The sequence below is a fragment of the Pristiophorus japonicus genome, chromosome 23 (assembly GCF_044704955.1).
Source record: "Pristiophorus japonicus isolate sPriJap1 chromosome 23, sPriJap1.hap1, whole genome shotgun sequence".
Classification (NCBI taxonomy): Eukaryota; Metazoa; Chordata; class Chondrichthyes; family Pristiophoridae; genus Pristiophorus; species Pristiophorus japonicus.
Window position 1 is genome coordinate 8,225,779 of NC_091999.1, and position 10,983 is coordinate 8,236,761.

The 10,983-nt window shown below is 54.5% G+C and overlaps 1 protein-coding gene across 1 annotated transcript in view; it reads right to left on the reverse strand.

Moving 5' to 3' along the window:
- Positions 1-3,467, reverse strand: part of LOC139235714 (phosphoenolpyruvate carboxykinase [GTP], mitochondrial-like) — a 32,947-nt gene extending 29,480 nt beyond the window's left edge. Inside the window, exon 1 of the mRNA XM_070866754.1 lies at positions 3,016-3,467. Coding sequence (XP_070722855.1) covers positions 3,016-3,044 — 29 coding nt within the window. The 5' untranslated portion in view covers positions 3,045-3,467. The remainder of the gene's footprint in view (positions 1-3,015) is intronic.
- Between the last annotated feature and the right edge of the window lie 7,516 nt (positions 3,468-10,983).

The window sequence follows — 10,983 nt, forward strand, 5'->3', positions numbered from 1 at the left end:
CACTGTCGGAGGGGCAGTACTGAGGGAGCCCCGCACTGTCGGAGGGGCAGTACTGAGGGAGCTCCGCACTGTCGGAGGGGCAGTACTGAGGGAGCTCCGCACTGTCGGAGGGGCAGTACTGAGGGAGTGCCGCACTGTCGGAGGGGCAGTACTGAGGGAGAGCCGCACTGTCGGAGGGGCAGTACTGAGGGAGTGCCGCACTGTCGGAGGGGCAGTACTGAGGGAGTGCCGCACTGTCGGAGGGGCAGTACTGAGGGAGAGCAGCACTGTCGGAGGGGCAGTACTGAGGGAGCCCCGCACTGTCGGAGGGGCAGTACTGAGGGAGTGCCGCACTGTCGGAGGGGCAATACTGAGGGAGCCCCACACTGTCGGAGGGGAAGTACTGAGGGAGCGCCGCACTGTCGGAGGGGCAGTACTGAGGGAGTGCCGCACTGTCGGAGGGGCAGTACTGAGGGAGTGCCGCACTGTCGGAGGGGAAGTACTGAGGGAGCCCCACACTGTCGGAGGGGCAGTACTGAGGGAGTGTCGCACTGTCGGAGGGGAAGTACTGAGGGAGCGCCGCACTGTCGGAGGGGCAGTACTGAGGGAGCGCCGCACTGTCGGAGGGGCAGTACTGAGGGAGTGCCGCACTGTCGGAGGGGCAGTACTGAGGGAGCCCTGCACTGTCGGAGGGGCAGTACCGAGGGAGTGCCGCACTGTCGGAGGTGCCGTCTTTCGGATGAGACATTAAACCGAGGTCCCCTCTACCTCTCGGGTGGATGTAATCGATCCCAGAGACACTATTTCGAAGAGCAGGGGAGTTCTCCCCGGTGTCTTCAGCCAATATTTATCCCTCAATCAGCTTAACAACAAACAGATTATCTGGTCATTATCACATTGCTGTGTGCAAATTGAACTGCTGTGTTTCCCACATTACAAAAAAAAGTGTTTCATTGGCTTTAAGGCCCTTTGGGACGTCCTGCTTTCTTTTAAAAGAACCCAAATACATTCTCTCTCACCGTCTGTCTCTGGGGTCTCTCTCTCTCTCTCCTCTCTCTCTCTCTCTCTGTCTGTCCCTCTCTATGGGACCTGTCTCTGTCCCCTCTCTCCCTCTCTCCCTGAGACCTCCCTGTCTCTCTCCCTCCCTCTCTTGAACCCCCTCTCCCTCTGAGGGACCTCCCTGTCTCTCTCCCTCCCTCTCCCTCTGAGGGACCGCCCTCTCTCTCCGTCTGTCTCTCTGAGGGACCTCCTTCTCTCTCTCTCTCTCTCTCTCTCTGGGACCTCCTTCTCTCTCTCTCTCTCTGGGACCTCCTTCTCTCTCTCTCTCTCTCTCTCTCTGGGACCTCCTTCTCTCTCTCTCTCTCTCTCTCTCTCTCTGGGACCTCCTTCTCTCTCTCTCTCTCTCTCTCTCTCTCTCTCTCTCTCTCTCTGGGACCTCCTTCTCTCTCTCTCTCTCTCTCTCTCTGGGACCTCCTTCTCTCTCTCTCTCTCTCTCTCTCTGGGACCTCCTTCTCTCTCTCTCTCTCTCTCTCTCTCTCTCTCTCTCTCTCTCTCTGGGACCTCCTTCTCTCTCTCTCTCTCTCTCTCTCTCTCTCTGAGGGACCTCCTTCTCTCTCTCTCTCTCTCTCTGGGACCTCCTTCTCTCTCTCTCTCTCTCTGGGACCTCCTTCTCTCTCTCTCTCTCTCTCTCTCTCTCTCTCTCTCTCTCTCTCTCTGGGACCTCCTTCTCTCTCTCTCTCTCTGGGACCTCCTTCTCTCTCTCTCTCTCTCTGGGACCTCCTTCTCTCTCTCTCTCTCTCTCTCTCTGGGACCTCCTTCTCTCTCTCTCTCTCTGGGACCTCCTTCTCTCTGTCTCTCTGTCTGTCTCTCTGTCTCTCTGTCTCTCTGTCTCTCTGTCTCTCTGTCTCTCTGTCTCTCTGTCTCTCTGTCTCTCTGTCTCTCTGTCTCTCTGTCTCTCTGTCTCTCTGTCTCTCTCTGGGACCTCCCTCTCTCTCTCTCTCTCTCTCTCTCTCTGGGACCTCCTTCTCTCTCTCTCTCTCTCTCTCTGGGACCTCCTTCTCTCTCTCTCTCTCTCTCTCTCTCTCTCTGGGACCTCCTTCTCTCTCCTTCTCTCTCCCCCTCCCCCAGGACCTCCCTCTCTCTCTCTGACACCTCTGATCAGAAGGGGCCGAGAATTACGTGCAGTGCAGCCCCTCCAACAACTGAGGCTGCATTGTAAATTTCAGAATTGCATCATGTTCACAGAAGCGTTTCACGTGTCATGAGGCAGAGAGTGCTTATACACACACACACACACACACACAGCAAACCAGGGGAAGGAAAACCTTATATATACACACACACACACACAGCAAACCAGGGGGAAGGAAACCCTTATACACACACACAGCAAACCAGGGGGAAGGAAAACCATATATACACACACACACACACACAGCAAACCAGGGGGGAGGAAAACCATATATACACACACACACACACACACAGCAAACCAGGGGGAAGGAAAACCATATATACACACACACACAGCAAACCAGGGGGAAGGAAAACCATATACACACACACACACAGCAAACCAGGGGGAAGGAAACCCTTATACACACACACACACACACAGCAAACCAGGGGGAAGGAAAACCATATATACACACACACACACACACACACACAGCAAACCAGGGGGAAGGAAAACCATATATACACACACACAATTCAGCATTAAAGTTAATAAATGCAGTCAGTAAATGAATCACTGGAGCCAAATCACACAGTGTAAATCCTCAATGGCACGGGAGGGGGAAAAGATAAACTATAAACCGGGCAAGCAGAAATGCTGCACAAACCTGTGAAGGAACAATATGTCTATAGTTTTAGATCATTAATATTTATGTAGAGTTCAGGCTATTTCACCCGCGCAGGAAACTGATCAAAAACAAACAAATGACAGAGAGAAACCGACAAAGGCAGGGGGGGGGGGGGGGGGGAAATTGAACGTTATCAGAAGAAATATTATTTGCGACTGGATTAAATGCTCACCCGAGAATCCGGGAATAGGCCCAAGACATTTCTGCGGCGGCTGCGAACTTTGAAAATGTTTTGAAGAAATATTAAGTAGAATTGAGAGGAGCGTAAGGTTGCACTGGCGAGAATTTCAGCTGTGTCTCTCTCTCTCTCTCTCCAGAGACAGACTGACCAACCTCCTGAGAGCCAGAGGGGGCGGGTTTATTAATTGTATTTATCTGATCACCCCTCCCTCCCCCAGCTCTCTCACTCGGTGTCCTGTGCTGGAAGGGTTCGCCAGCAGCCCCAGGGCAAGATCGGTGCAGAGGACGGGCGTAGAACCGTCGCAAGCTCCCCCTGTCTGATCCCCATGCAAATTTCCCCACAGCTTTCGGTATCAGTGTTCTCCCCAGCCTGATACATTGTGTTGCAATTATTTGCAACAGTCTCTCGGAGCTGCAGGTTTCGGGGAGGAGGGCAAGGGGGGGTTTCCCCTTTTGACACCCTGTATGTGGAAGGTTACACGGTCAGACCGGCTCCCATTGGCTGCTGGCTGGAAGTGGGGGCGGGAGATCCCACGTCACGTCACGTCACTGGGAAACACCCTCCAGACCAAGGGTTCAAAATCCCAGGCAGGGATTTAAACAGGGCAGGTTGTGGCTGGGGCAGCACAATGGAGGGGCTTGTAGCAGAGGGGAGGGGTAGTGTGAGTGTACGTGGGCGTGTGTGAGTGAGTGTGAGTGGGCGAGTGGGGGAGTATCTGTCACCATTCAGATAATAGTCTGTCTCTCTGTTTTTACCACCAAAGTGGATAACCTCACATTTATCCACATTATACTCCATCGGCCATGCATTTGCCCACTCACCTAACCTGTCCAAGTCACCCTGCAGCCTCATAGCATCCTCCTCGCAGCTCACACTGCCACCCAACTTAGTGTCATCTGCAAATTTGGAGATACTACATTTAATCCCCTCGTCTAAATCATTAATGTACAATGTGAACAGCTGGGGCCCCAGCACAGAACCTTGCGGTACCCCACTAGTCACTGCCTGCCATTCTGAAAAGTACCCATTTACTCCTACTCTTTGCTTCCTGTCTGACAACCAGTTCTCAATCCACGTCAGCACACTACCCCCAATCCCATGTGCTTTAACTTTGCACATTAATCTCTTGTGTGGGACCTTGTCGAAAGCCTTCTGAAAGTCCAAATACACCACATCAACTGGTTCTCCCTTGTTCACTTTACTGGAAACATCCTCAAAAAATTCCAGAAGGTTTGTCAAGCATGATTTCCCTTTCACAAATCCATGCTGACTTGGACCTATCATGTCACCATTTTCCAAATGCGCTGCTATGACATCCTTAATAATTGATTCCATCATTTTACCCACTACTGAGGTCAGGCTGACCGGTCTATAATTCCCTGTTTTCTCTCTCCCTCCTTTTTTAAAAAGTGGGGTTACATTGGCTACCCTCCACTCCATAGGAACTGATCCAGAGTCAATGGAATGTTGGAAAATGACTGTCAATGCATCCGCTATTTCCAAGGCCACCTCCTTAAGTACTCTGGGATGCAGTCCATCAGGCCCTGGGGATTTATCGGCCTTCAATCCCATCAATTTCCCCAACACAATTTCCCGACTAATAAAGATTTCCCTCAGTTCCTCCTCCTTACTAGACTCTCTGACCCCTTTTATATCCAGAAGGTTGTTGGTGTCCTCCTGAGTGAATACTGAACCAAAGTACTTGTTCAATTGGTCCGCCATTTCTTTGTTGCCCGTTATGACTTCCCCTGATTCTGACTGCAGGGGACCTACGTTTGTCTTTACTAACCTTTTTCTCTTTACATACCTCTCGAAACTTTTGCAATCCGCCTTAATGTTCCCTGCAAGCTTCTTCTCGTACTCCATTATCCCTGCCCTAATCAAACCCTTTGTCCTCCTCTGCTGAGTTCTAAATTTCTCCCAGTCCCCGGGTTCGCTGCTATTTCTGGCCAATTTGTATGCCATTTCCTTGGCTTTAATACTATCCCTGATTTCCCTAGATAGCCACGGTTGAGCCACCTTCCCTTTTTTATTTTTACGCCAGACAGGGATGTACAATTGTAGTTCATCCATGCGGTCTCTAAATGTCTGCCATTGCCCATCCACAGTCAACCCCTTAAGTATCATTCGCCAATCTATCTTAGCCAATTCACGCCTCATACCTTCAAAGTTACCCTTCTTTAAGTTCTGGACCATGGTCTCTGAATTAACTGCTTCATTCTCCATCCTAATGCAGAATTCCACCATATTATGGTCACTCTTCCCCAAGGGGCCTCGCACAATGAGATTGCTAATTAGTCCTCTCTCATTACACAACACCCAGTCTAAGATGGCCTCCCCCCTAGTTGGTTCCTCGACATATTGGTCTAGAAAACCATCCCTTATGCACTCCAGGAAATCCTCCTCCACCGTATTGCTTCCAGTTTGGCTCGCCCAATCTATGTGCATATTAAAGTCACCCATGATAACTGCTGCACCTTTATTGCATGCACCCCTAATTTCCTGTTTGATACCCTCCCCAACATCACTACTACTGTTTGGAGGTCTGTACACAACTCCCACTAACGTTTTTTGCCCTTTGGTGTTCTGCAGCTCTACCCATATAGATTCCACATCATCCAAGCTAATGTCTTTCCTAACTATTGCATTAATCTCCTCCTTAACCAGCAATGCTACCCCACCTCCTTTTCCTTTTATTCTATCCTTCCTGAATGTTGAATACCCCTGGATGTTGAGTTCCCAGCCCTGATCATCCTGGAGCCACGTCTCCGTAATCCCGATCACATCATATTTGTTAACATCTATTTGCACAATTAATTCATCCACCTTATTACGGATACTCCTTGCATTAAGACACAAAGCCTTCAGGCTTGTTTTTTTAACACCCTTTGTCCTTTTAGAATTTTGCTGTACAGTGGCCCTTTTTGTTCTTTGCCTTGGGTTTCTCTGCCTTCCATTTTCCTCATCTCCTTTCTGTCTTTTGCTTTTGCCTCCTTTTTGTCTCCCTCTGTCTCCCTGCATTGGTTCCCATCCCCCTGCCATATTAGTTTAACTCCTCCCCAACAGCACTAGCAAACACTCCCCCTAGGACATCGGTTCCGGTCCTGCCCAGGTGCAGACCGTCCGGTTTGTACTGGTCCCACCTCCCCCAGAACCGGTTCCAATGCCCCAGGAATTTGAATCCCTCCCTGCTGCACCACTGCTCAAGCCACGTATTCATCTGCGCTATCCTGCGATTCCTACTCTGACTAGCACGTGGCACTGGTAGCAATCCCGAGATTACTACTTTTGAGGTCCTACTTTTTAATTTAACTCCTAGCTCCTTAAATTAGTTTCGTAGGACCTCATCCCTTTTTTTACCTATGTCGTTGGTATCAATGTGCACCACGATAACTGGCTGTTCTCCCTCCCTTTTCAGAATGTCCTGCACCCGCTCCGAGACATCCTTGACCCTTGCACTAGGGAGGCAACATACCATCCTGGAGTCTCGGTTGCGGCCGCAGAAACGCCTATCTATTCCCCTCACCATCGAATCCCCTATCACTATCGCTCTCCCACTCTTTTTCCTGCCCTCCTGTGCAGCAGAGCCAGCCACGGTGCCATGAACTTGGCTGCTGCTGCCCTCCCCTGATGAGTCATCCCCCCCAACAGTACCCAAAGCGGTGTATCTGTTTTGCAGGGGGATGACCGCAGGGGACCCCTGCACTACCTTCCTTGCACTGCTCTTCCTGCTGGTCTTCCATTCCCTAGCTGGCTGTGGACCCTTCACCTGCGGTAAGACCAGCTTGCTACACGTGCTACTCACGTCATTCTCAGCATCGTGGATGCTCCAGAGTGAGTCCACCCTCAGCTCCAACTCCGCAACGCGGTCCGTCAGGAGCTGGAGACGGATACACTTCCCGCACACGTAGTCGTCAGGGACACTGGAAGTGTCCCTGAGTTCCCACATGGTACAGGAGGAGCATAACACCCGACCGAGCTCTCCTGCCATGACTTAACCCTTAGATACACTTAAATTGGCAACAACAATGTTAAAAGTTACTGACTAATATAAAAAAAGAAAAAGATAAACTACTCACCACTCACCAGCCAATCACTTATCCCCTAGGCTGTGCCGTCACCTTTCTGTTTCTTTCTACTTCTTTTTGCCTTCTCCCTGTAGCTGTACAATTATTTGTGTGTATGTAATTTAGTGCTCAATAGGTAACAAGCACTCTCTCTCCTCGGAGTCTGAAGATTGTTGGTCCAAGTCCCACTCCAGGGACTGGAGCACATAAATCTAGGCTGACACTCCCAGTGCAGTACTGAGGGAGTGCTGCTCTGTCGGAGGGGCGGTACTGAGGGAGTGCCGCTCTGTCGGAGGGGCAGTACTGAGGGAGCGCCGCTCTGTCGGAGGGGCAGTACTGAGGGAGCGCCGCTCTGTCGGAGGGGCAGTACTGAGGGAGTGCCGCTCTGTCGGAGGGGCAGTACTGAGGGAGCGCCGCTCTGTCGGAGGGGCAGTACTGAGGGAGCGGCGCACTGTCGGAGGGGCAGTACTGAGGGAGTGCCGCACTGTCGGAGGGGCAGTACTGAGGGAGTGCCGCACTGTCGGAGGGGCGGTACTGAGGGAGTGCCGCACTGTCGGAGGGGCAGTACTGAGGGAGTGCCGTACTGCGCTGTCGGAGGGTCAGTACTGAGGGAGCGCTGCACTGTCGGAGGGGCAGTACTGAGGGAGTGCCGCACTGTCGGAGGGGCAGTACTGAGGGAGTGCCGCACTGTCGGAGGGGCGGTACTGAGGGAGTGCCGCACTGTCGGAGGGGCGGTACTGAGGGAGTGCCGTACTGCGCTGTCGGAGGGGCAGTACTGAGGGAGCGCCGCACTGTCGGAGGGGCAGTACTGAGGGAGCTCCGCACTGTCGGAGGGGCAGTACTGAGGGAGCGCCACATTGTAGGAGGGGCAGTAATGAGGGAGCGCTGCACTGTCGGAGGAGCGGTACTGAGGGAGTGCCGCACTGTCGGAGGAGCGGTACTGAGGGAGCGCCGCACTGTCGGAGGGACTGTACTGAGGGAGCGCCGCACTGTCGGAGGGGCAGTACTGAGGGAGCGCCGCACTGTCGGAGGGGCAGTACTGAGTGAGCGCCGCACTGTCGGAGGGGCAGTACTGAGGGAGCGCCGCACTGTCGGAGGGGCAGTACTGAGTGAGCGCCGCACTGTCAGAGGGGCAGTACTGAGGGAGCACTGCACTGTCGGAGGGGCAGTACTGAGGGAGCGCCGCACTGTCGGAGGGGCAGTACTGAGTGAGCGCCGCACTGTCGGAGGGGCAGTACTGAGGGAGCGCCACACTGTAGGAGGGGCAGTAATGAGGGAGTGCCGCACTGTCGGAGGGGCGGTACTGAGGGAGTGCCGTACTGCGCTGTCGGAGGGGCAGTACTGAGGGAGCGCTGCACTGTCGGAGGGGCAGTACTGAGGGAGCTCCGCACTGTCGGAGGGGCAGTACTGAGGGAGCGCCGCACTGTCGGAGGGGCAGTACTGAGGGAGCGCCACACTGTAGGAGGGGCAGTAATGAGGGAGCGCTGCACTGTCGGAGGGGCAGTACTGAGGGAGCGCCGCACTGTCGGAGGGGCAGTACTGAGGGAGCGCCACACTGTAGGAGGGGCAGTAATGAGGGAGCGCTGCACTGTCGGAGGAGCGGTACTGAGGGAGTGCCGCACTGTCGGAGGAGCGGTACTGAGGGAGCGCCGCACTGTCGGAGGGGCAGTACTGAGGGAGCGCCGCACTGTCGGAGGGGCAGTACTGAGTGAGCGCCGCACTGTCAGAGGGGCAGTACTGAGGGAGCACTGCACTGTCGGAGGGGCAGTACTGAGGGAGCGCCGCACTGTCGGAGGGGCAGTACTGAGTGAGCGCCGCACTGTCAGAGGGGCAGTACTGAGGGAGCACTGCACTGTCGGAGGGGCAGTACTGAGTGAGCGCCGCACTGTCGGAGGGGCAGTACTGAGGGAATATCGGAGGGGCAGCCTTTTGGATGAGACATTAAACCGAGGCCCCGTCTGCTCCCTCAGCTGGAAGTAAAAGATCCCAGGGCACTATTTGGAAGAAGAGCAGGGGATTTCTCCCCGGTGTCCTGGGGCCAATATTTATCCCTCAATCAACATCACTAAAACAGATTATCTGGTCATTATCACATCGCAGTGTGTGGGAGCTTGCTGTGCGCAAATTGACTGCTGCGTTTCCCACAATACAACAGTGACTACACTCCACGAAGTACTGCATTGGCTGTAAAGCGCTTTGGGACACCAAAGGGTGTGAAAGATGCTATATAAATGCAAGTCTTTCTTTATTTTGCAGACGTGGGATTGTGTGTGTTCTGCCCAATGAGAGGTTTTTAATGTAATAGTTTATGGGATATAATATTAAATAAGCTTGTGGAATATAGTTTGTATATCATGCCATAACTCAGACCGCCTGTTTCCACCGCCGTAACATCGCCCGTCTCCGCCCCCTGCCTCAGCTCATCCGCTGCTGAAGCCCTCATCCCTGCCTTTGTTACCTCCAGACTTGACTATTCCAACGCACTCCTGGCCGGCCGCCCACATTCTACCCGACGTAAACTAGAGGTGATCCAAAACTCGGCTGCCCACGTGTCCTAACTCACACCAAGTCCCACTCACCCATCACTCCCTGTGCTCGCTGCCCCATGTCCTAACTGGCACCCAGTCCCGCTCACCCATCACCCCCTGTGCTCGCTGCCCCATGTCCTAACTCACACCAAGTCCCACTCACCCATCACCACCTGTGCTCACTGACCCCGTGTCCTAACTCACACCAAGTCCCGTTCACCCATCACCCCCTGTGCTCACTGCCCCGTGTCCTAACTCACACCCAGTCCACTCACCCATCACCTCCTGTGCTCGCTGCCCCGTGTCCTAACTCGCATCGAGTCCCACTCACCCATCACCCCCTGTGCTCACTGCCCCGTGTCCTAACTCACACCCAGTCCCACTCACCCATCACTCCCTGTGCTCACTGCCCCGTGTCCTAACTCGCACCGAGTCCTGCTCACCCATCACCCCCTGTGCTCACTGCCCAGTGTCCTAACTTGCACCCAGACCCGCTCACCCATCACCCCGTGTGCTCACTGCCCCGTGTCCTAACTCGCACCGAGTCCCACTCACCCATCACCCCCTGTGCTCGCTGCCCCGTGTCCTAACTCGCACCGAGTCCCACTCACCCATCACCCCCTGTGCTCACTGCCCCGTGTCCTAACTCGCACCCAGTCCCACTCACCCATCACCCCCCTGTGCTCGCTGCCCCATGTCCTTACTCGCACCCAGTCCCACTCACCCATCACCCCCCTGTGCTCGCTGCCCCGTGTCCTAACTCGCACCCAGTCCCGCTCACCCATTACCCCCCTGTGCTCGCTGCCCCGTGTCCTAACTCGCACCCAGTCCCACTCACCCATCACCCGCTGTGCTCACTGCCCCGTGTCCTAACTCGCACCAAGTCCCGCTTACCCATCACCCCCTGTGCTCACTGCCCTGTGTCCTAACTCACACCCAGTCCCACTCACCCATCACCCCCTGTGCTCACTGTCCCGTGTCCTAACTCACACCCAGTCCCGCTCACCCATCACCCCCTGTGCTCACTGACCCCGTGCCCTAACTCACACCCAGTCCCGCTCACCCATCACCCCCTGTGCTCACTGACCCCGTGTCCTAACTCACACCCAGTCCCACTCACCCATCACCCCCTGTGCTCACTGCCCCGTGTCCTAACTCACACCCAGTCCCACTCACCCATCACCCCCTGTGCTCACTGCCCCGTGTCCTAACTCACACCCAGTCCCGCTCACCCATCACCCCCTGTGCTCACTGCCCCGTGTCCTAACTCACACCCAGTCCGGCTCACCCATCACCCGCTGTGCTCACTGACCCCGTGTCCTAACTCACACCCAGTCCCACTCACCCATCACCCCCTGTGCTCA